At 41.1% G+C, this 24,661-nt stretch overlaps 1 protein-coding gene across 1 annotated transcript; it reads left to right on the top strand.

Moving 5' to 3' along the window:
* Positions 1-295: 295 nt before the first annotated feature.
* Positions 296-24,661, top strand: LOC144633233 (uncharacterized). Its single transcript, XM_078492058.1, is given in 19 exon segments — positions 296-1,029; positions 5,187-9,986; positions 9,989-11,415; positions 11,968-12,117; positions 12,622-12,813; positions 13,523-13,669; positions 14,198-14,404; positions 15,143-15,301; positions 15,755-15,982; positions 16,436-16,635; positions 17,214-17,463; positions 18,072-18,233; positions 18,911-19,146; positions 19,737-19,872; positions 20,340-20,569; positions 20,731-20,955; positions 21,295-21,394; positions 21,522-21,590; positions 22,888-24,661. Coding segments are annotated over 19 exon segments (9,393 nt in total). The 5' UTR covers positions 296-788; the 3' UTR covers positions 23,122-24,661.

Raw genomic sequence — 24,661 nt, 5'->3', positions numbered from 1 at the left:
TTTATATTATGGGTCGGAGATTTTTAAGTCGATATATATTGGGCATGGGCGTGCATCACTTTGGTATACCCTGGTTTAATATATTGGGTATAGTATACCCTTGATGCCATAAGATTTCAGTTGAAACTGCGAGCGGAAAAGCCACTTAAAAATGGGCCTCTCAATGTGTTTTTTTTTAAATTACACTTGAGGGCGTCGCACGCGATGGCTCCTCAAAACGAATTTATTTCGATTTTCCCAATTGGTTACGTTATAACGTTTCTTTCAAAAGATACAAGGAAAGTTGAAAATAAAAGTTGAAAAGTTGAAAATTCATTCATTCAAAGAGGAAAGTACTTGACTCCCACGCAGGACTCCAAGAAGAGAGTTCCTGGAAACGAGAGATTACATTAGTTGTCACGCAACAATGTTCGAAAAGCGTCACGTGATGAGTTAAATTTTTTTCTCTGAAATTTTAACCTGCGATCAGGCGTTCTTTTTTTTTTCTTCTGGTTTCTAAACTGCTGTGAAATAAATACAAGGAATAAATTCATACCATCTGAATAAATGCGACTAAAGGAAACCTTATAATATTCACATTTCGACGAATTATCGGAGATAATCACATGACCTCGTCGGGTTATTTTCGGAACCGCGTCGTTCAAGACGACAAACACAGCACGGTTGTCATGGAATTATGGAAATGGCGGCCGCAAAACAGCCTGAAAAGCAAACGATCATATTTAATTTCCAAGTGAACGAATAGCTTTACTACCAATCGAGATGAGGCGGATAAAAAGTCAAACGTAATGTGGCAGTTTACGAGTGAAATCAAGATCCGTATGGAATTATTATGGAGGACTTTTGCGGTGGTATTGGTTTTAGTTGCGACGGAATTGAATGCAGCAAGTACAAGCTCTGTTGTAACTTCAGGCTTCGCTTCAAGCGTGTTGCCAAGCATATCAACGAGTTCGCTGCTCCCAAGCATCCCAAATGTAACATCCAGTACAAATGGTGGATTTTCAACAACAGAATTATCTTCGAAATTTGGTAAGTCTGGCGATCAATATTACGTTTATGGTTTTCACATGTGAGCTTAGCCCACAGACAGGAAAAATTACAAACGTTTATAAACCACATTTGCTTGTTCATAATTGTCTTGTATAACGTTGATTTATCTGAAATTATTTTAGTGCTCCATTAATATAAAACATACTATATAATTCCGTTTTCGGGGTCATCGTTTTCTCGGACGTGCTTCACGCGATTTTTATTGAGAACGGAAGAATGTTCTATCTTGATTTTGCATTTTGCCAGAAAGCTATGACCTCGCATGCGGATATTTTTAATTACAATGTATGTGGCAACGTTGCCTTAGATCGTTATCTTATAACTTGAAATTTTCAGATTATAAAAGCTGATCCATACTGTACAGTATATACAGTCTGTTAGACAGATTATAACACTGCGAACTAAGCTTGTTAGCATGAGGTTTCAAAATCGGAATGGCAGATTTCAATTTTGTTTACTTTACGATTTCTCAGCTGCTTTAGCCTTGAAATCGTGCCTCCTAGCGTTTCATTCCCTTCAACAGTTAGCTAGCTACAAAAATAACAAAGAACTTGAAAATCTGAAAGATCCAGTTTTCTATTTATACACCTGTCCTAAAGACTCTGAAAGACTATATGTTAGTATTTCAACACTGTAGAAATTTCAAACTTTATAATAAAATCTCCTCCTTTTGGTGAGGACTCTTTCAGCAACCCTAGAGATTCTAGATGATTCTTCTAGTTGAACAATGCACCCAGCATACGCAAGCTCTGAAACAAAATAAACAGAGACCCCCTTTGTTTCGTGTTATATGAACTTGTGGTATACATGTACTTGTAACTGTATAAAAACATTGCTATGCCTAAAAGTTTGAAATCTTTGACATTGCCACTATTGTTCAAATAATTTGTGAAACAATCCAAAATTAATTGTTGAGATTTTTGTCTTTTGTGCTGTATTTGCCTTGTATGATTTTGATTGAATAAAATGGTAATTTTGAGAATCAAAATTTTCCTTTTCGTGTTTTCCACTAAAATGTGCATTTGACCAGGACTCACAAAGTTTAAGCAAACATATTTTCAATATAAATTGTCGTTGTTCACCTCACATCACACATTTTAATAAAACTAACTACAAGTTTAAGATTGAAATAGAGAATAAGTGTTGTAAGTACGGTAACAGTACATATAACAGTTACATGTATGTTGTTGGTGTGAAGCTTTGAACGCAAGGAAGTGAAATATGATACAAATGTGAGCATTACAGATAAGCGGCATGTGGATATTTCAATCCAACGCAGCTTTAGAGAAATTTGCTTTTTATGTAACTACAAGTACTTCGAGATTGAAGTACCTGATTTTGTACAGTTCGACATTTCTAGTGCTGTTTATAATAATTTGGGCGGCGAAGGGTATAAAAATTGAGAGCATTCTATTGGCACTGACCCAGCTTCATGGATACTCGTTAATGTGAGCTGTTCATTATATATAACAGACCTTCCTGGTCTCTGCATGTGGAAAGCCTGTACAAGCCTAGGACAGAACAATTTGTTCACATTGTTGTATAAAATTTATACAGTTAAATTAATATGCACATGGTCTGTGACCCTTATTGAGCTGGATCTAACTTAATGTTATTTCTGAATTCATTATGCTTCAAGTCCAATTTCTCTGTGATTTCCCTTGAATGAAATTCTTGGTTAGAAGCCATACAGTACTTAGCCTGAATTTTAGCTGCCTATGAATGCTTTTATTGTTCAAACGTCAACTGAAATATAGTAATTATATAGTAATTATATAGTTAAAATCAATTTGCCAGCATATTGGCATCAAGTTGTCACTATTGTTATAAGGCGATGCTACACAAGATGATATTTAATGACTATTTTTAATAGCAGTGTTAAATCCAGAAAACTTTTGATGCAACACTGACAGACTGCTTTTTTATTTGCATCTGGAACAACTGAAGTTGAATGTGCACATACTTGTAGATGATTGCATTCATGTGCTATTATGAATACATCTACATTTACATTTATTATACGTGATACTAAAAACAGCATGTATGCAAGCGTATGGAGGCATGCGTGGCCGAGTGGTTTAGGGTGCTAGTGTTGTAATCCGGAGGTCACCGGTTCGAGGCCTGCCCTTGCCACTAGCTGGATTTGTTTCTCGGTTGTCCCCAGTTCAAATCCTCGACCACGCTTTGTATATAGCCAACTGGTCTGCCTCCTGCCAGTTGGGATTTTTAACCTTGTTATGTTCATTTATAAATTATTTGTTTCCTCAGTTTCAGTGACATGCCTGTAAACTAGCTATCTTGTTGAGATATGAAGCTAAGTGCATGACCACTATAAACACATATTTTTTTTTTATGCATGTATATATTTTTATGGGACTAAGTCTTTGTGAAATTGATCTGCAGAGGAAGGATAATATACAGCTGTTACAAAGTTATCATTTGCAGCTTAATTAAGTGTGATGTTTGCCAATTGTTGAACTTGCTGATTTTGTTTTATTGGTTGTGCTAAAAGACATCTTGAGAGTTGGCTGTAGTAATCTCAATGGTAATTTGGCACGTAATTTTTGTGATTGAGACTCATATATTTTAAATTTTGGAACATGTAAAAGCCAGCGTGACGAAAGTAAATGGGCGATTCCAGAAAATATCCGTACCATACCACGGACGGCTTTTTGGAAATCCGAGGGCAAGGGGGGGTTCTTTGAACTGGAATTCCGAAGGCATGGGGGGATACTTACGATTGGAATCTCGAAGGCATGGGGGAGTTCCAGATCTTGGATTTCCAGAGGAGAAAACAAGAGTGTGTTCCTTGAAAATGCTTATTTAACGGACTACCAATTTGCAAATAAAGCACAAACTGACGACCGCGTCGCGGAAGCAGGATACAAGACAAGTATCGATCGATCAGGCATGTGTTTGCGTTCATTTACAAAAAAAAATCGCTTAAATGTGGGTTCTACATCAAGCTTCAGAGGCCTTAACATTGATGAACTTCTTCATTCGCTCTTTGTTTTCTTTTCAAAGCGGATCCACAAATATTTAGTCCATTCAGTGGAGTGGGAAACTCTTTTGCTACGCTTCGAGACGCCATTTTGAAGTTCGTGAGTTGAGAGCGACTGCTGACCCTGAAGGCTCAAATTCAAGATGGCGGATATTTCAGTGCACTCGATCGTATTATCTTCCAAAAGTACACACGTACATATTAAACACGATATTGTTATTTTTTTGTTCTGCACCAGTTTGGGGCAATGTAAAGTTAATGTAGGTTGTATCTGTTGAACAAGGGTAAGGAGAAAAGTCTTATTTTTTTTACATTTTCATGCCAGAATCTCTTGCGTCATAATGACTGTCTCTATGTACAGATCTAGTCATTTGCAATAATTTGATGTAAAATATGCCACATTGGGCGTATTTGCGTACCCTGGCGGGAATTCTAAAGAGCTTGATGAAAAATGAAAAATCTGAACGGGAGGGGGGGTTAGCGATTATGGAATTCCGAGGGCATGGGGGGATAACGCATTTTGGAATTTCCGAAGGCAAGGGGGGCTAAAATATGGAAGCCGTCCGTGGTAGGGTACGGATATTTTCTGGAATCGCCCAATAGCATTTTAGAACTGAGACAGTTAAAGTTTTTCCTTGAGTGGTGTTTTTTTTTTTTTATCTATGAACCTTTGTTACAGTGTAAATGATTTGTACAAAATGTATCTCTGAATGTCACGTCAGATGATGTGGCACTGAAATGGTTTTTTAATACAAATATAATCGCATAATAATTATTTATGCAAGAAACAGGATTACAAGGTGTTTTTCAAGAAAATGATCATGACTGTTATTCACTGTCCAAATGTATGTACATTTGGACTGTTATTCACTGTCGAAATGTACATACATGTATTTAACTACTAGAATGGTGAACAGACACTTTTCTAAAGAGGCTACCATAGGGATCGCAGTAGTCAGTTATAAGTCTGTGTTGACTAGTCTTGATCATGTGACCTAGAAAACAACTGTCAATAATAATTACATGTAGGTATCTGTATTCAGCTAGTGTTGGTTTTGAAGCTACATTTGACTAAAGTGATAATGAGCACATTCAACAGTGACTTAAACTGACTATGTTTTAACTTTTTTTACAGCAAATGATGCAACTTCTTCTGCTCAACTACCAAGCAATGCAACTTCAAGTTTGCCATCCATCATGAAGACAGAGACTTCAGTTTTGTCCATTTCAGAAACGAGGACGCTAATTCTTAATACAACAACTGTATCTTTACAAAGTTCTCAAAGTGTCAGTGCTGGTCAAACTAGCATTAATGTTGTTATGAGTACTGTTAGTTCAAATAATTCTATGAATAGCTCGTCAGCATCCTCATCTCTTAATCCAAACAGTTCAAGTACTGTCATGTCAAGTGAAGTGAGAAAATCGTCTGCAACTTCTAAACCACTGCAGACATCTGAAATGTCACCTTTATTGCAGCAGGGCAGTATGACAGCAAACATGTCATATCTGAGCTCTGTTGTTTCGGTAGCAGCGAATCAATCAGGTTTTGTTTCTGCTACTAGAACGTTGTCATTGACCCAGTCACCATCTACTGTGGCAAAAGCAACTCCCAGTCAAAACCAATTGTCTCACACGATGACTATTAATGGTTCTTCAACAGGACTATCCAGTCAATCAATAGCAGGATCATCGACTCGTCATCTGGAGAACTCTCTAGTGGTCTCATCCAGTCCAGTTGCCATGGCAATGAATAGAACTTCGGCAACAAGTCATTTAACTAGCAGCAAGTTAGTCAATGGCTCAAAAACAGCCACTGAAAGCCCCTCAACTCTTGGAATCTCAGCAAGTTCAACTGCAACATCTGTCTCAGAAAGTAAAATGCTCAGCATGAATGACTCTGTGGCAGTGAAGTCAACTACCATACTTAAAACTCCAGTCACAGTGAATGCGAATTCCAGTGCTCATTTAGTAAATGCTACGGTAACACCAACAACGGTCTTACATGTAACTTTAAAGGCAACAATGTCTCCTACAGAATCTGCTGATACTACACTATCTGCTAAAAGTAGAAGCTCTGTGGCAAATGTCACTGTACAATCCTCTACATTGTCAAGTTCGGTGGGACTTGCTGTCAACCAAACGAAAGTTGTTGCTAATTCGTCTGCTGTGTCACCTTCAGGGAGTATTCCAAGCATTAGTCGAACAGTTTCTGGAGTGAAAACATCAGCTCTGCTGCCATCCACTAGTGTTCCTTTACACACATCACCAGCACCAACTTCTAGCTCAGCTGTTGTAGGAGTCGAATCCTCTATCGCAACCACTGTAGGTGAAGGATCAAGTGTAGTGGTCTCCCAAAATGCCACAAGCCAGTCATCATCAACCTCAGTGTCAAGCCCAGTGGGAGTGTCATCAAGTTCAGCAGTCTCAAGAAATGCTACAATCCAGCCATCAACTAGTGTGCCAATACACGCTTCATCTGTAGCTGCTTCTTCTGGAACAGTAAGTGGTGGAGTTGTTTCTTCAGTAGCAACAGCCACAGGGGAAAAATCAAGTCCAGTGTTAAGTACAGTTGCAGTGTCATCAAGTTTGCTGGTCTCACCGGTGGCTACTTCAAGCTCAGTGAAAATAGGAGTTTCATCCTCCAAAGCAACAGTCACAGTTGAAAGTTCAAGTGCAACACCATCCATAGCATCATCACGATTGGTGCCCTCACAAAATGTTACAAGCCAATCAAGCTCGTCTGAAAGATTCACTGTTACATCAAAAACAGTAACACCATCCAGTATATTTGTGGAAACAATGATGTCTTCAGCAGCATCTGTGACTCCAAGTAAGACATCTACTGATGAAGGGCTTATAGTCACTTCTTATTCTACTCCTTGTTACATCTATTATGTGGTGGAGAAGACTGTTCTTCCTGTGGCAACTGCTAATCACAGTGCAGTTTCACCAACATCAACAACCCCCAAAATAACATTAGACCTGGGAAGTGCATCCACAATGCATTCAGGAATTCCTTCAGTGACAGTGACACATACAGTTGCCATGACAACCCGAGTTAGCGAAATGCAGAGCCAAGTGGTTAGTTCCACTGATTTAATAACGTCGTCAACTGGTTCGGTTGAAGTATCGGCAAACAGCAGCAAGATTATGCCTTCATCACCATCGACACACTCGCTGAGTAAAGCATCAATTTCATCATCAGAAACAGTCACTAAAGTGATGGTTACAGACACAAGCAAAGTTGTGCAGACAGACAGCCTTACAGCATCATCTCTAATGCCTTCTGTTTCCAGTAGTATCTTAAGTGACAAAAGGAATACTAGTGATGCCAGCACGTTTAAAACTCTTGTACAGTCACAGACTGGTACATTAGCCATACCTCATGTCACGACCTCAGTGGTGGAATTGCAGAGTACGCCTATGACAGACAAGACTGTAGTTGCTAGTCCGACATCTTCATCTAGCAGCTTCACCCCAATTGTAGCCAGTGCTAGTGTTTCAGAGAGGCAGAATATAAGCACAGCTTTTGTTACTGGTACTTCATCATCAAGTTTACAACTCACAACTAAACTTGAGAGAAGTTCTTCAATCACGGCTACAAATTCAACTGAGTCAAGTGTGTTCGTCCCAACAGTTGCCCCATCACTTCCTTCAATAAGCATTAGTTCTGCTGGAACTGTTAGTGAAGTCTCCAAGATCATTTCCAGTAGTAGCACACCAGTAACTATGCAGTCTTCTGATGGGTCAGTTTTGCCATCAAGAAGTGGAAGCATTGTCCAAACCACTGTTTTATCTGAAACGCCAACAAAAACTATTTCTGAAACTTCAAGTGAAAGACAAGCTGCATCAAGTCCATCAAGACACACAAATGTCATGGAATCGTCAGGTGTTTTAGTGTTAAATACCACAAAATTGTCTCAGGTGCCATCCCCCACTACGAGTGGAACTCTTATGTCTGTTGCTGATAACAAAACTACAACAAGCAACATTTCCTCACCTCCTGGATTGCTGAGCTCCCTGGCAACTGTCAGTCAGAACAGAACCTTTACGACAGTTCCCTCACAAATGAGTCTTAGCGCTGTTGAAACTAGCAAATCCAGCTCCTCAGTTGAAAGCAGTGATAATTTGCAGAATTCTACCCTTGCCCAGTCTGGTACAGTGACACCAGTAGACCCGTCCGCTTCTAGTGTAGAGGTGCTCCCATCCTCGGAAATTCATGCATCACCAAGTGCTAGTCAAGTGATGGCAACCTTATCAGCAGTAGTGTCCAAAGGGGGTGCTATGAGCACTGAGATTAAAAGCAGTCCCCAAGTAGCTTCGTCAAGTTCTCAATCACTTGCAGCTACATCAAGCACAGGGATGATCCCATCCTCCTCGGGCATTCATCTGTCGTCAAATATGAGTTCCATTGTTGGAGAATCACAGTCATCTGTGATGTTATCTCAAGCTGGTACAGCAAGCAAACCAACTAGTAGCAGTAACCAAGTTGCTGTTGCGACAAGTTCATTACCACAGACAGGCAACAAAACGTCTGCCTCCAGCACACAAATGTTGTCATCGTCAGGCATCCAGATATCATCTGGTGTTAGTGCCAGCACTGGAGAACAACAATCATCAGTTATGCTGCCTTTATCTGCAAGTACTTCTCAAGAAGGTGCCATGAGTGTTCCAGCTAGCAGCAGTCCTCAAGTTGCCGTGTCGAGTTCTGTTTCACAAGCAGACAGCACATCTTCTGCTGTGGAACATCAACCATCATCATCGTCTTCATTAGAGGCTTCGTCATCCATATCATCAAGCAAAAGGCGCAGAAAAAAACGAGCAGTTGAAGATACAAACAGCACCACTTTAGCGGTTCATTCCTCGTCCTCTATCGTACTGAAAAGTTTATCAGGAGAGACAGTGGCTCCAACAAGTCAGAGCGCCAGTGCAGTAGCGTCAATTGTACCAACTGCACCCACTGGCAGCCAGACACTACAAATAAGCAGCAGTGTGATGCAGTCAGTTGAAGGAGGAAGTAGCCAGTCACAGACTGTAACTTCCGCAGTGCAACAAGGAAACCTCACTTCAACTTCCGCTCTTCCTTCAAGTTTACCAAGTGCCAGTTCTGTTTCACAAGAGAAGCCGAGCGGTAACACCACAAGCGCTTCATCTGCAGTTGCAATGACAACAGGGAGTGCAACAAGCAGTTTTCATTTGCCACCATCACTTAATGTCAACATCACAGAGAGTCAAACGGGTTCAGTTGCACAAAGCCCTTCATCAGCTACCATACATATGAGCCTAACGCCTAGTGGAGCGCTTACCCAGTCTTATGGTGTCCTTGTGTCATCAAGCATGGAAAGCGCAGTACCACAAGCGTCAGAAACTGCAAAAAGTATGACTGTCCAAGCTAACTCGTCTGTAACAAATGTTGTTGGTACCATGGCGTCATCATCAACTGGTGTGGTGCCCAGCATTCAGGTTTCACTACCACCACAAGTGTGTCATCAAGGGAACAAAGTTCTTCATTGTGTGGCCCTCTCATCGTGCTTGTTCAGAATGGACTTTATCTTCGACATCTCACTGGACAAGGTGACGTCCTCGGTGTTGCAAGGTAACAGTACGTCAACTCTGGCTCCGTCAGTTTCAAGTGTACAAAGCTCATCAGAAGAAGTTATAATCTCGTCAATGGTTGATAGTAGAACTTTACTCTCAACATCTTCCTCGGAGCTGAAACCATCCGCATCTGCAGTGCTGAGAAACAGTACTTCACCTTCGGCTCAGTCAGCTACAAGGTTGTCACCGAGTATACAAAGCTCTTCAGTGGCTGTGGTAATCCCATCAACGTCTGTTGACAATGGAAGTTTGGTTTCAACATCCTCCTTGGACGTTAAACCGTCCGCCTCTGCTTTGTCGGGAAACAGCACTTCAACTTTGGCCCATTTAGTTACAAGTGTCCATCAAGTGTACAGAGCCTCTCAGAAGGTCTGATCACATCTTCCACATTTGCTGATAATAGAACTTTACCTTCAACATCTTCCCAGGATTTGATGATGTCATCAGCCGTTTTGGGTAACAGTTCTTCAACTTTTGCTCATTCAACCACTGGCCTGAGCCAGTCATCTACAGTGATTGGAAATGCAAGTGTCACTGCATCTACATCAGGTCCCTCACCAGATACAAGTTCCTCTTTTGTGGTTGTTGTTTCTTCGCCATCTTCAGTCTCTTTGGGAAGCAGTTCATCAAGACTCACTCAGCAACCTCATGAATCAAGCGTAACAATTTCTGCGTCTCCACAATTAACTAAAGTTAGAAATTTCACTGTGTCATCAACAGCTGGCAGCTCTCCTCTAGCAAACGTGACCGTGATGTCAACTGCACGGCAGAGCCCCAGTGATGTGACAAGCTTGTCCAGTCCTTCATCATCAGCCCAAATGTCAAGTCCAACTACTGATACAGCTAGTCAAGTAATTTCACGTTCTGTAGTGACTCGACCATCACCATCAGCAGTGCAAAGCAGTGAGGTACAACAGACTGTAGACAGTTCATCTGTGACCATCGTGTCAAGCTCTCGTGTTTATAGGCCTCCTCTGGTTACCATTTCAAGTCTTGGCATTTGCTATATTGTTTACACCACCAGGATTGTGCAGCCCAGTTTGATATCAACACTGCCGGTCAACATGTCATCTACAGCTTCAGTTAATGCGAGCTCTACATCTACAATGTTTACCCCTTCCGTAAATGCCACGTCCATTCAAGTATCATCATCGCTATCACTAAACACCAGCTCTGCAGTTGTACAGACTACCGTAGAAGTCAATGCCACACGCGTACAATCTTCCCAGGTTGTTTCCACTGCAGTTCAAGTAAATGTCACAGTCAGGCCAAGTGGAAGCTCACCCAGTGCCTTCATCAGCGCAACTATACCTTCCATTAACTCCACCACTTCGCTTCCAGTTTTGACATCATCCACACTTATAGCCAGATCAAGTGAAGTGACTCAAAGCTCAAATGTAACTCAAACCAGGGTGCAAGAGTCATCTGTGTTTATCTCTCCCAGCGTATTTAGCAGCGTTGCGATTACAGCACAAACCACCGTAAAGGAAACTTCTCTACCCGTGTCTACTCAAGTGCCCACAAGTCAAGTGATTTCACCAACAAAAACAACTACCCAAGTGGTATCAAGTTCTGTAACTGTCCCACCAACCCAGCCCCCAGATCAATCTCTGTTGATAGAAGCAATCTTTAATGTGCCTCAGAATACAGATATCCAGTCAGAGGCATTCAAAGCAGAACTGGAAGTAAGGCTTGCAGATGCGTATCGTTTTGCTGAGTTGACATCAAGAAGGCGAAGGAGGGCAACGCCAGAAATTAATGCTACTGTAAGTACCACAGGGTCCTAGTTGCATTTATTATTAATATATTATCATTCCACAAGCAGCTACCATTTCTTACAAGAACTAAGCCACGCAATTTTGGGTGATTCTGTTTCAAGGCAAACTGCTCTCAAATTGCGTAAAAACTTACAATGTGCGTGTTGCACGATGTGATAAACACAAATGAAAGCTATACTACATAGAGAAGGGCTGATGGCCAAAATTAGATGAAATGAAAGCGGTTCTCAAAGTACTTAGAACCATATTAATTTGGTATCTGTTATGTAGGGTGGGAGAAAGTTTCCATGTACACGTACGTTTAGTTTTCAGCTCGTAATTAAGGATGAAGAGCAATAATTGCCTAAAATAGGATGACGTTAATCCATGTACATGTAGCCCCCTACAACAAGCCTGTGAATATTTTAGTGACCATGCAAGTAATCCAGCATGAACCTTAGCTGTTGACATCTTAATATAAACAGCTAACCCTGATGTAGAAATGTAAACACAAGAATCTTTGGACGCTCTGCCTCATAATGCCTTTTGTTTTTCCTACAGATTGACAGTATACAGCGTGTGAACAATGCCGGGGATGTAAATGTGACATTCTTTATCACGAAGGATGGCCAGCGCGTACCAGCTTCTGACGCTGTTCAAAACTATCAGAAGTTATCCAAGGCCCAGCTAGGAAGTTTGGTCAAATTAGACGTAAGTGGGGTGGTTTAAAAATGTTTCCTTTTGTAAAAAAAAAATTCTTTTCAGTCAGACTTTTACTGTAAACTAACTGGACCATTATTTTGCCGTCCACTCACAGATATGAGAAATGACATAAGTTTTACGTTGATTAAACACCTCTATACGCTGTTGCTTAAAACGTGTCGCTGGCTTGAAAACTTCCAGACGAGAGTGGAGAAATCTCACTGCTCCTCTCTTGGAAGCCGTGCCCTGGGAACTAGAGGACATTTGCAGCCCCCCCCCCCAATAGAAAAAGACCCGTCTTTTGTTACACTGAACTCTATGTAAAGTAGAAACATGCGATTGTAACATTTTGGTGTAGATAGACTAAAGAAAATGGTATTGCAGATTGCAGACGGAAATGTGAGTCGAATAGTTAGCGTTGGGTGTTGAGGAGAAGAAGAGGGGGAGGGGGAGTGTTTGTTGTTAAAACGCCTGTAGAATATTAACTTCGATGTTTTAATAAATCTTGCCTAGGTTGTCAGCATGCCACAACCACTGGTGGTACCACCAACTCCGTCGCTTCCACCAAACGTGCTAGTGTCTTTAATAATCCAGGATTCTACCAGTAGCAACGTCTCCATTGCAGAGAACAAAAAGAAACTTGAAGACAACCTGGCTACGTATTACAAAGAAAAGAAACAGCTGACAACTGCAGTAACAGCTACTGTGAGTCTTGTTTAAGCTAATTATTCTTACTTTTTTTGTGCTACTGTGAAGGGCGCTTATTCAATTTTATCATGTAAAGTATAGTAGTATTTTTTATTATCCACTCCCCTCTAGGGTTTTCAGGGATATTACAACACTGACAGGTTGGAGGACTTTGCCAGACTGCTTTGGTGCAGTTTATTAATTAAGTAATACGGAATGAGTAATGATGCCCCCTATGTGAGATAGACCACTACACCTGGGGCTACGGCCCCAACTCTTTACGAAAAGTGTGTTGGTTCTTTAACTTTCCACAGAATTCATTACATGTGCATACTTGTGTGCACGATGGTTTCAAGATCACAGAAATTGAAAACGATTTTGTAGTGTATAGTGCTTGAAAAATGTCAGGAAAGTCGTTAGAAGTAGTGAAAGTAAGCGCAATTGGTTAAAACTGGTTGAGCTTACGTCTTTAAACTTCGACGACGGCGACAACAACATCAACAACAAAAACACCAGCCAATGAACCATTTATTTGCCGCAAAAATATAGAATAAAAAAAAAACGATGCTAAAATACATGTAAATGTTGTCTAAACCTTGTTTAGATGCTCAAATGATTGGTTCTTTTGTCTTGGAAGAGTAGCCTTTGTTTCGTATTTTCCTTTACTTTTCTTTCAAAAAGAACCCCGGTTTTGTTTGTATTAATTGAAGTAAATTGCTTTTTTCAGATCAAGACCATCCTTCATGAGCCGAATGAAATTGTCTACCTGGAATTTTACATCTCTGTTGACGGCCAGGCAGTGAATGCAAGTGTTGTTGTGGAAACGTTCAAAGTTCCTCATGTCAACCTTCTTACAGCACAGCTCGGAGTTCAGGTAAAAAAACACTTATCCGATGGCGCAGTGATTATAACATGTTATATCAAACTTACAATAAAGGGACTGTGTCAAGGACTTAACTAAATTTAGTCCTGGGAAATAACCATTTGTTGAAATATAAAAATAACTTCTTAAAACAGTGGAGGAACATTTCAACAACACAGCAAATACAAAAGAAGGTACGGATGGCCAAAAGCGACGAAGATTGAAACGGATTGCGATATGGGTTTTTGAAATATTGTTGGGCTGAACAGTTTTTAAAGTTAATCTTTTTTTCTTGTAACTTTAAATTATAACGCCCGGGAGACACATTTGATTGCAATGAAGCTATGGTTTAGTCATTTAGATGATCCATAAAAGTAATTTCTTTGCAAACATTACCTTTCATGGCGAGTATTTGGCAAAGCGTAATAAAATAAACTCAACTCGGCCGTGATACAGTCCCTTTAAGAGTTTGGATGTAACAAACAGTCAAAACTTGCGTGACTGGATTTCAACAGGTTTCTCTTCTCCTTCCATCGACAGGTCTTGGTGCAGGTTTATATCCCAGACTCCCTCACGGCCACTGAAGCTGATTACGTCATCATAGGCATGAGTGTACCGGAAAATCAGGATTTAACGAGCACCTCGTTCAGAAGCGACCTTGCAAACAAACTTGTTACGCTGTATCAGACAGCTAAAGGCAAGAAAAATTCACGGAGAAAGAGGCGCAGCAGAAGTACTAGTGCAACTGTAAGTATAACAAATTTGTCATAAACAAAGGAATTAGGATAATGACTGTACATTTTACTGGCTGGAGGGTACTAGTGCAATCATAGTGTATCAAAATAAGAAAATTGCAACACTGTGAATTACATCTCTTCTTTTCAGCTTTTAGTACCAGTCAGTGTTGAGTGGCGCAAACATTGTATTTGCAATTGTATCCATAATATCTACTTTGGCACGAATTACCACCGTAATAAACAACATGCTGCTCCAGTCTGGCCTCGTGGCTCAGTTAGTAGAGCAACGGCGATCTAATCTAGAGGTCGTTGGGTTCGAATCTCACCGAGGTCAAAGACTTTGCCTCGCCTCGTGTGGTCCCCGAGTTCCTTTTAGGGTTTTAGCTCAGAAGGAAATTACCTGATTATTTTCCAGCACTGTAAATTACCTTAGAGTTAATTCGCTACTTTTCACCTTGAGAAAGATGTACTTTGTAAATTCTATTGTCACGAGCGTGGGATAAAAATAAACATCTGAGTCCCAGACGGGAATCGAACCCATGACCTTCCGCTTAACGGTCGGATACTATAACCACTGAGCTACAGGGTGACTCTTGAACTAGGTCATATACAGTGACACGCGTTCTGCACACTGCTATGATAAGCAGTGTTGAGATCGTCCCTTGTGCAGACGGAGAGGAATGGTGGTAATGTTAAGTTCGGTTAATGAAATGAGAAAGATAATTTTGATTTTTCAATGTTTCACCAGATTAAGGACATTGTCAGAAACCCAGACTCCACTGCATCGGAAGCTGATGTTACCTTTTTTGTGTTTGACGCCGGAAAAGTGGTGAATGCTAGTTATGTAGTGACTGTTATGAATCGACTCAGCACCAATGAGATGACTACAGTTACCAGGCCATACGCGGTAAGATTTACTTTGTAACCAGCGACAGTCAAATATATACTTGCGGATACTGGCTCTTGTTCCTGGCCACACATATAAACTGCTTAAGAACAACGTCTTTGTATGAAACCAAATTATTTTTAGGTTTCTTCCTTCTAATAAACAACATTTCGTAAATCAAACAGTCCAGTTTTCCGTTGTATTTCTTTAGGACGGAAAAATTACTGGTAAGGTCGCCAATGATGTTAAGCGGTGTTAAGGCCGTTAAACCTAGCCTGAACACGCAATCGGATTCCATCCGCGCGAAACTGTTTCTTTAAACAAATTTGTTAATGCTTAATCACACCTCTCGCCGCATATATAATTTTAGAAAGTCGTCGATAAAACAATAAAAACATTTGATTGAGCTATTTAATTCGCAGATAAGGCATTGTGAAAAGTGCTGTAACACCTTTTTTATCTTCCGTTTTTCAGGTCCTTTCCGCTCCCAGGCGAGCAATTGTGCCAACAGTTCCGACAGAAGTGACACCCACTGTGGCTGCGACGCCGATCAAGTGGTGGATTATTCCAGCGGTCCTCGGCCCGATTCTACTCATTATCGTCATTATATTACTAATCTGCTGGCGATGGAAGAAAGGTGCTCCGAAAGGTGCTAAAGTCGAACCAGACACGATCAGAATGCTGGAAACTAACAAGCGAAAGGTAAGTGTTTACAGTATTTCCTCCCCCCAAATTTTTTTATGGGGGGGGGCAGCGTGGGGGGGTTTGGTAAAAAAAAAAAAGGGGGAGATTTTTTTGGCGTTTAGAATAATATTCTCTTTTTTTTTCCGAAAACACATGGAATATTTTTCTCAAAATTTTTTGGGTTAATAAAACCTTCCCAGGATAAAGGGGCAAACTCCACCCAAAAACTAACAAAAACAACACTAATCAACATTTTTCGTAGGGTTTTAAAACATGTTTTAAAATCCTACAGTATTTTGCGTGTCGAACGCGGCAATCGCAATAAAATGGTAGTTTTGATTTGCGCGAAACAATTTGTGCTGTAAACTTGTCCTTAGTTTGACGCATGCAGCCACGGCCCATAAAGATACTCGACGAACACTGAATTAATAGGCACACTGATATCACTGATTTTTGATTCTTCCTTTTCAGCCGCCTCAAGGGTTTGACGTAGCTCGATACACGGAGCCAGGAGTGTCTGGCATGAAGGAAACAGCCTTTATGTCAAGATCTCCTCCCTCTGTTGTTGATGACGAGGAGGCTGCCGCAAAACCAGCAAGACGCGAGACGTCCCTGCGAAGAAAGGTTCAAAAACGACCAATGCAGAGACCGCCTGTCAGAGAGCAACAACAGTAAGTAGAGACTTGGAATTAATATCTACACCTAGAACATTTTGGTGGATTTAACGCAGTGTGTTGCAAATACATAAATTTGATCCGTTGCTTTTGTCTGCCGTTGATTATAAACAGTAGACGACAGTATAACCGACTATCGACAAGGTCGCAATATGATTGGCTGGGGGTGTCTTGTCTTTCGATCACTCGTGAGTCTACAGTTTTGAAGAACACGCTTTTCGTTCCTATTGAATTACGACTTTAATACTCGCTCTATCTGTCAGCAGTTGATTATTGCTTCATTGCCGTACCCAAATTTCGAGTTAGCCAACAGTACCTTGTCTAATGCCCTGATTTCAACAATTGTACGTAACTGGAATATCAAGTTATTGACCTAATGCCGCCTGATTTTTGACCGAATTTGGTTACGGTAAATACCGATTCGAACCCGGCGACATATCAGGCTCGTTTGGTTTCGCCATAAGTATTTGGCTCAACTGCGACTCGCCAGATACGAACCATAGCTCGACTAAGCTTCCCTGATATAAAAAGATTTTTTGTTGAGTAACAAAACAACTTATTTCTTTTCCTTCCAGGACAAACCCCGCCTACGAGGAAGATGAAGAAGAGGATGACGAGAGCGTGGTATCTGTTACGCCTACAGGAAGTACAGAGGCGTTGACGAGAGGAAGAGCCCCAGCAGCCAGGCCACCACCAGCTCCCAGGAGAACTCCCGCCAAGCCACAAAGACCTGTTGAGCCTCCTGAAGAGGACAGCGAAGAAGACAGTGAGCTCTCCGAGGACGTGTCCGAGAGTGAACCTGAAAGTGTGCCACAACCCCAACAGGTAACGACGAGGGATGGGATGGTACAGGGTCCCACCCAGCAAAGTCGAAGAGATCTGGGTTCTGACTTCGTATCCTATTTACAGTTGAATCCCGATAACTAAAACCATCAAGGGAAATCGAAAAAAAATTCTAGTTATCAAGGGTAAAATTAGTAAGAAAACAATCTGAAGGGGAATTAAAAGGTTCTAGTTATCGGGATTCAACTTTACACGAATGTATGCTCATTTGCTGGGTTGTAGAACATGAATGGCGAATGTACACGAATGTATGCTCATTTGCTGGGTTGTAGAACATGAATGGCTCGCTACAAAAGAACAATAGAACAAACAACAGAAATAATGCCTCTAGTCCCAAAAACAATAGCAACTGCTACACTAGATGACCAGTACAATGAAAAGCTTACCACAGCTTCTAAACTACTGCATTTGTTCACAAAAATACGTACACTACACAAAAAATATCCCTAGCCCCGGAATCAATGGCAGTAGAGCTGCGCAAGTGATTGTAGCGGCCTTCTTGATTGAATAATTGCAAGTTTTCGGGCGTTTCTCGAAGATACGATTTCTTGCTCTTAGAATATTAATTTTGTCTTGTTTGTTTCTTCCAGACCAGACATTCAGCAGCTCAAGTACCTACTGTTGCTGTTATGAGTGAAGCAAGTGGTCCCCCGCGGTATCCCCCTGTGCGATTCCGTTCATCGGTGCATCCAGCCCCTAGCCTACCCCCCATAGATGCGAAGCAGAGGTCTCTTGTTGGAGTGAAAGTTGAGGTAAAGAGTTATTTTGGTGGAACCCTTCCATTAGTACAGTGGAATGGTATTTGCCTATTGCCTTTCTTATAATTTGGTAGCAAATAACGAAGTAGCTGACGGTTTTCTATATTCTTATAAACGGTTTAGTTGACATAATAATGGTACTTTAAGGTGAAATTTGATCTTAATCAATCTCCTCGGTCAGCTACTATGAGCTACCACTGAAGTTGGTACAGAGTGGATGGGCGTATATTTTTAAAGTAGCTAGGGCCCTTTTTTTTGACGTGCAAACTGACTTTCAAATTGTATGGCACCAGAAAATAATAGTTTTCTAAGGTAGAAGGGTGGGACTACAAACTTGTACAAAAGTTCCAATTTGTGTGAGAGACGTGGTGGCCTTATGGTTAGTGCGACTTGGACAAAATTTCCGGATCGAGTGGTCCGGGTTCGATCCCTGGCTGGGCGTCGTTGGTTCTTGGGCAAGACACATTACTCGCAAAGTGCCTCTCTCCACCTAGGTGTAAAAATGGGTACCGGCGAATTTAATGCTAGGGGTAACCCTGCGATGGACTAGCATCCCATCCAGGGGTAGTAGAAATGCTCCTAATCGCTTCATGTTACCCCACAACCAACTACTTTACTTTCACCGCGCACGAAGAAGCTCACAATGTACAACTTGCCGTTTCTACTTGTAGCCACCTTCTGAAGATGACTCGGTAAGAGGCCGAAGAAAGGGAAAAGTCACAAAAAGAGAGTTGGAGCAGAGAGCGGACCTTGAACGGCAAAAGAATAAACAGCGATTGCGTGACAGAAAGCGCAATGCTTCACACAGCCCAGGTTACGCTGTTCCAAGCGAACGAAAAGCCTGGGACAGAGCTCAGCACGATTTTGACGACGTACTCGAGGATGAAGATGCCGAGCGAGTGATCACGTGAGTCAATTTTCGTTTAATTGTTCAAGCTAAGTAAGCGCGCTTTGGTTTTTGTTCACATATGAGGTCTGTAGATTGGTTTAACAAGGAAGAGAGCTATGGCATTGCTATCATTTGCCAAACCAACTCCTACATTTTTTTGGTATTTTTCTGTAAGTTTTATTTCAAGTTTTTCTGTTAAGAATTCTCTCTTCTGGTCTTGCAACATTACTTCTCAGTCACATAAAATAAATTAGTATTATTTAACGAGGTTTGCTCATAACAGTCCACCGACTGACAAACCTGTGGCCCTTAGATTCTCGATCGAATTGGAATTTAGAAGTGTTGGTTTTTTGTGGAGGGAGGAAAACCGGAGAACCCGGAGAAAAACCCTCGGAGCAAAGATGAGAGCCAACAACCAACTCAACCCATATATGACAGCGGGTCCGGGAATCGAACCCTGGCCACATTGGTGGGAGCGAGCGCTTTCACCACTGCGCCAACCCTGATTTGCGTTTCTTATTCCTTTAGGCTCCTCGCGTAGCAAAGGGCGTCCTGATTCGCGTTTGGTGTATGTTATTGTTTTCCAAATGAACCATTTTCTTTTGCAGTGGTAAGAAGAAAAAAGGCCGAAGACGACGTCCTCCAAGCAGCTCCATTGCAACAGACGAAGAAGGGGTACCGCATCTCAAGAGCTACCGTAAACTCAAGAGTCCTAAAACTGTGTCTTCTACTACAAGTACACGGGTACGAACTGTTATCATGTCAATATAAAAATGTGAGAAATAGCAAAGATGTACACGATTCCAAAAGAAAAAACCCTTGTTAGTTTTCTCGCGCTTAGACCAATGAAAGATTCCTCTCTTTTTCTGCCTGGGATTTAATTTAAAACCTTCATGGTAACTGTCGGCCGGGTTTATGTCTAGTCCTCAGTACAGGTTTTCGGTATTAACGTATTTATGTCAGTCGAATTTGAACCGCAGAACGACAAAGCGGCGAGAGAAGAAAACCTATGCAGTCGACAGGCTCTCTTTTCACTTTCACTCTTGAATTAGGCTCAAGATCTGACACTCAAGATTCTAATTGGTAGATACTTCGTTGACCACGTAAATCAATTTGATTGGTTGACACAGCCTGCTTAGCCCCGTATGTACAAAATAACCTCTTAACTCTTGGCGTTTATTTTTGCTGAGAGATGATCTGTTACATTTTAGGACCGTGACAAGAAACATGCCGACTCCAACGCCTCCAGCGACGAATCCGAAATTGACATGAACGAAACACGTCGGCGCATGCACGCAATGCTAGATGACGCATTTTCCTTATTTGGATCCCCATACTCAAAGAAACTTGTCAAAGAACCCGAGGGACAACCCGCGGCACATCCTGAGGTGCGCCCCGAGGCATATCCCGCGACTCCCGCTCGACCGGCTGTTATTCCAAAGTAAGCTTTTTTTTCTTATTGGCCTAGAAAAGGTTTTGTCGCTAACTTAAAAGAATGGTGCAGGGTTACCAACTCCAAAAGCACACTGTTAAACCCAATGGTCTTTGATAACCAAACTTATTTCGTACGATGTTAAAATCAAATCAAACTTTTATCACCAGATACATCGGAGGCCAGCCTGCCTTGCCAGAACCACCCCCGGCGCATGGCCGAGCAACTGAACCAACACCTGGACAACGCAGGCGCGTTCAGCCGACAATGCCTGGCTACCCAGCAGGGATGCCTCAAACCCCAATAGGCATGCCAGGTTACCCAGGCCGTCCTCCTGTGCGTCCGGTTGTCACGCGTGATCCGATTGTAGTCTGGGACCCAGCAGACAGACAACGGTAAGGCTGGATTGCTACCGAACTTAATCGGGCTTTATAGGCCCTTTGCACGATCGGGTCTCATGGTTCAAAAATCAGCCATGCTGGGACGCAAGTTATGTAGAGGGACATCCAAATCAAAGGAAGATAAAGCTTGACTGGTGTGAGTCGCTCTGTTCTGAATGTCTCACTGCGAAACTTGCGTCCCAGCATGGCTGATTTGTACCATGTTACCGGGTCGTATTGTCGTATTATCGGCATATTGTTTCTTATATGTTATGTCGAGTGCGAGTGGGTTTGGTTACAGCGAGGTGAAGCTCATTTTCATGCTGATCGTCTTCTATTGCATTGAATCTGTAGAATTTTAAACCAGCGGGCGCCACCTCCAACGTATGCGTACAGAGATCCCAGTGGACAGAATGTGTACATTACACCAGTCCAACAGCAAATAGGTGATATGGTAAGGGATTATTAATGTCTCGTGCTTGCTAAATTCTTTCTTCTACCCCACGAATTGTTCTGTAGCTCGTTTTGATGAGGTGCCCGGCAAATTTTAAGTTGTCACTTTTGTTGATATTTTAATTCAGGGTGGCCTAGTGTGGAGCCCATATGCTGCGGAGGACTCGATGGATGCTCTCTACCCTGATTTGGCTCAAGTAAGTTGAATTCCACAATTCAGTGTGCAACCCTTGATGTTACCTTGTAAAATTCATTTATTATTCATGAGGGTGCAAACCAATCCCAGCACACTATTTAGATCACATGTACACAACTGTAAACCCCAATACAAATCAAACAATAGAATTAACTTTTGATACAGACTCCTGCTCAGCTAATTCGTATTCATTAACTTTTGATACAGATCTCTACTGATTCGCATAACAATACTTTGCATTCAATTTATTGTAAGTTGACTATTTATATAGTAGATAAAAAATTCGCGTCCGATCTGTATGGGCGTTTACAATGGCTCGCCTATCTGCTCGCTATTGTAACCGCCCATACAGATCTCCCGCTCATATTTTATCTACTATATAAATAGTCAACTTCAAAACTGATCAACCAAGACCCAGAAGTCCTGGCTCGTGTCCACAAAAAATTAATTACATATAGTGCACTATTTTATCTATTATAAAAACCATTCCAATCAGGAAGTTTTTAACGGCTTGCAGAAGACGCAAAGATGTCTTGATTCATACACCAAATTGGGTCGGGTAGCAACTCTCGCATGGCCTCACATAAATGGCTCGCTACCCTTGGAGAAAACAACAGAACCAACAAAAGGAACAATGACACTAGCCCCCTACCCATCACCTCCCCCCCCTCCTTGAAAAAAAAAACCTGTTAAAAAAAACCTGTTACACTAGAGGACCAGTAGAATTACGAGCTCATGAAAGCTTTTTCACTACTGAAAAATACCGTCGCTTGCATCTAAGCGTGAACATGTGCCGCCGAAACATGATCTAATTGGGTATCAAACGTGGCATGATTGGTCATCAAACGTTTGTAGTTTAGCAGACCGTAACGGCAACTTTCGCGCCGAAACTTCAACACATTCCGGTTTCGAAACAGTCGAAATGGCGGAAAGATTGGATATCAAGACTTCCTTCGAAGAAATTGATCCTGATCTGTGTCGATATGCATTTGCAGGTTCACTTGAATCACTTCTGGTGCAAAGTTGCGCCTGTTCTCAGTGTTTATGGTGAGCATTTTGAGCGCGAAAGTTGCCGTTACGGTCTGCCAAAACTTCAATGTTTCATGACGAAACATGCCACGTTTGATACCCAATTAGATCATGTTTCGGCGGCTCGTGTTCACGCTTAGATACAAGCGACGGTAGTTACAAATGCGACATCGTCAATGTCATCGCATTTGCAATTACGACTTTTCTTCAGTAGCACAGAACTTTCGAACACTCTACAATTGATATAACAATTCTCTTCTGTTTTGTAGGCGAGTTATCCCGGAGCTCTGAGCACCAGTCCCCCAAAGGACACCAGCTTTCTGTCTCATCTTCAAGCCGCCCCGCCACACGACACAGTGTTAAACATGTCAGCCAACAGTACTCTTGACCATCGGGGAGCATCATTAGGACAGTCTCCACAACCTCTCATCAAATCAATTAAAGACGAACTTTTCAGATTGTCGCAAGGGGCCTCCAGAAAAACACCAATTACGGAGCTTTAGCATTTGAATTAGAAATGAAATTTGTATATTTTATTGATCAATATTTTCTAATTCAGAAAGGCCAGTGAGTGCATTTTTAGTGATACAGTAAAAACCCGCGAGTAAGAACCTATTATTTTTTAGGTTAGCCTAAACAGGTTCTTGCATAAAGGGTTGATAACACAAATTTAGGCTAATTAGGTTCTTAATAGGTTCTTAATTTCTGAAGAAAAAATTTCAATATCGGTATAGACATTTTAGTGGTATTCGGCCTATTCCTTGTATAAAATTTGCATGCCACATGAATGCTTATGTAAAAATGAAGCACTAATCATTTAGAACATGACATGATATACATGTACGCATAATGCTTTGTCCAAACTTATTTCCCAAAAGTAAACATTTTTAATCAATTTCAGAAAGAAAGAACCTGTTTTTCAAATTTGAGGCTATATAGGTTCTTGAAAAATGGTATCTAATTTGCAAATTTTAGCCTAAAACGTTCTTAAATGTTAGGTTCTTACTCGCGGGTTTTTACTGTATAGTTTTTGAAGAATTGTATATTTATAATTCTGGGTTGAAAACTTGGACCCAGTTTTAGTCACATGGATTTGTTCTCGTGGCAACCCGTTATATCGTGTTTTTTCATTCAACTGGGCCGAGTGGTTTAAAACGCCGAATAACGCTTACCCAGGATTAAGAGTCGATCGAGGGTTCAATTTCTTTTGTATAAAAGTATTTCATCGCTTATTTTTTGTGGAGTTTGAGATAGTCGACTTCAAAACTGGAAGACAAAAAAATTAAACAGGAAACCTCGCTGAAAAGTTAAAAAACTGAAATCAAAATTCACGCTAATCCTGTATTAGCTTAATCGTGCTTTGAACAACCCGGCCCTGATATGCAAAGCATAAAAGCAGTTATGTTTTTCTGTAAGCTTTTTTTTTACACATACGATTTAAGTATTCATGAGCAGAATCAGAAAACACATAGGTGTAAACCGGGGCGACATAAGCACAAGCGCAAGTATAGACACCAGCGCAAGTATAGGAAGTCTCTTCTTTTTCTTGTGGCTGTGGTTATGCAGTTTTTGTTATATCGCCCGTGTAAACCGGATAACTGGAATGAGTGCCCTTTCTCAAAACGTTTCTTATACGAGAGCATGTTTATAGATATATTTAATGATAAATATGTTTTATCCAAATATTATTTTAAAAATTAAAGTGATGTAAATAAGAGTTTGTCTTTGTATTTAAACAAATTTTTCTTGAGATTTTGAACGCGGCACGAGGCTGCATGCAAACGCTTGAAGAAAGATGAGTAGAATTTTGCTGTCTTATGATTATATGACAAGCCATTAATAGTTTTTGGTACTTTTGGGTTGGTTTTTAGGTTTGGTAAAGTTAGCCAACCAACTCAAATTCAATCGTTTTTAAGTGAATCAAGTTGTGAATGAAGATTTTACTTGTTCAACAAAGATGACTATTTTAAAAACGTTCATGTATAAAAGGAAATGAAGGGTTTCAAGCCCTGAGATTAAAAGAGATTAAAAAAGCAAAAGAAG

The sequence above is a fragment of the Oculina patagonica genome, chromosome 12 (assembly GCF_052425735.1).
Source record: "Oculina patagonica isolate OP01 chromosome 12, crgOcupat, whole genome shotgun sequence".
Taxonomy (NCBI): domain Eukaryota; kingdom Metazoa; phylum Cnidaria; class Anthozoa; order Scleractinia; family Oculinidae; genus Oculina; species Oculina patagonica.
Note: the sequence above shows the minus strand (reverse complement) of the source record. Positions and strands in the feature narration are given on the sequence as shown.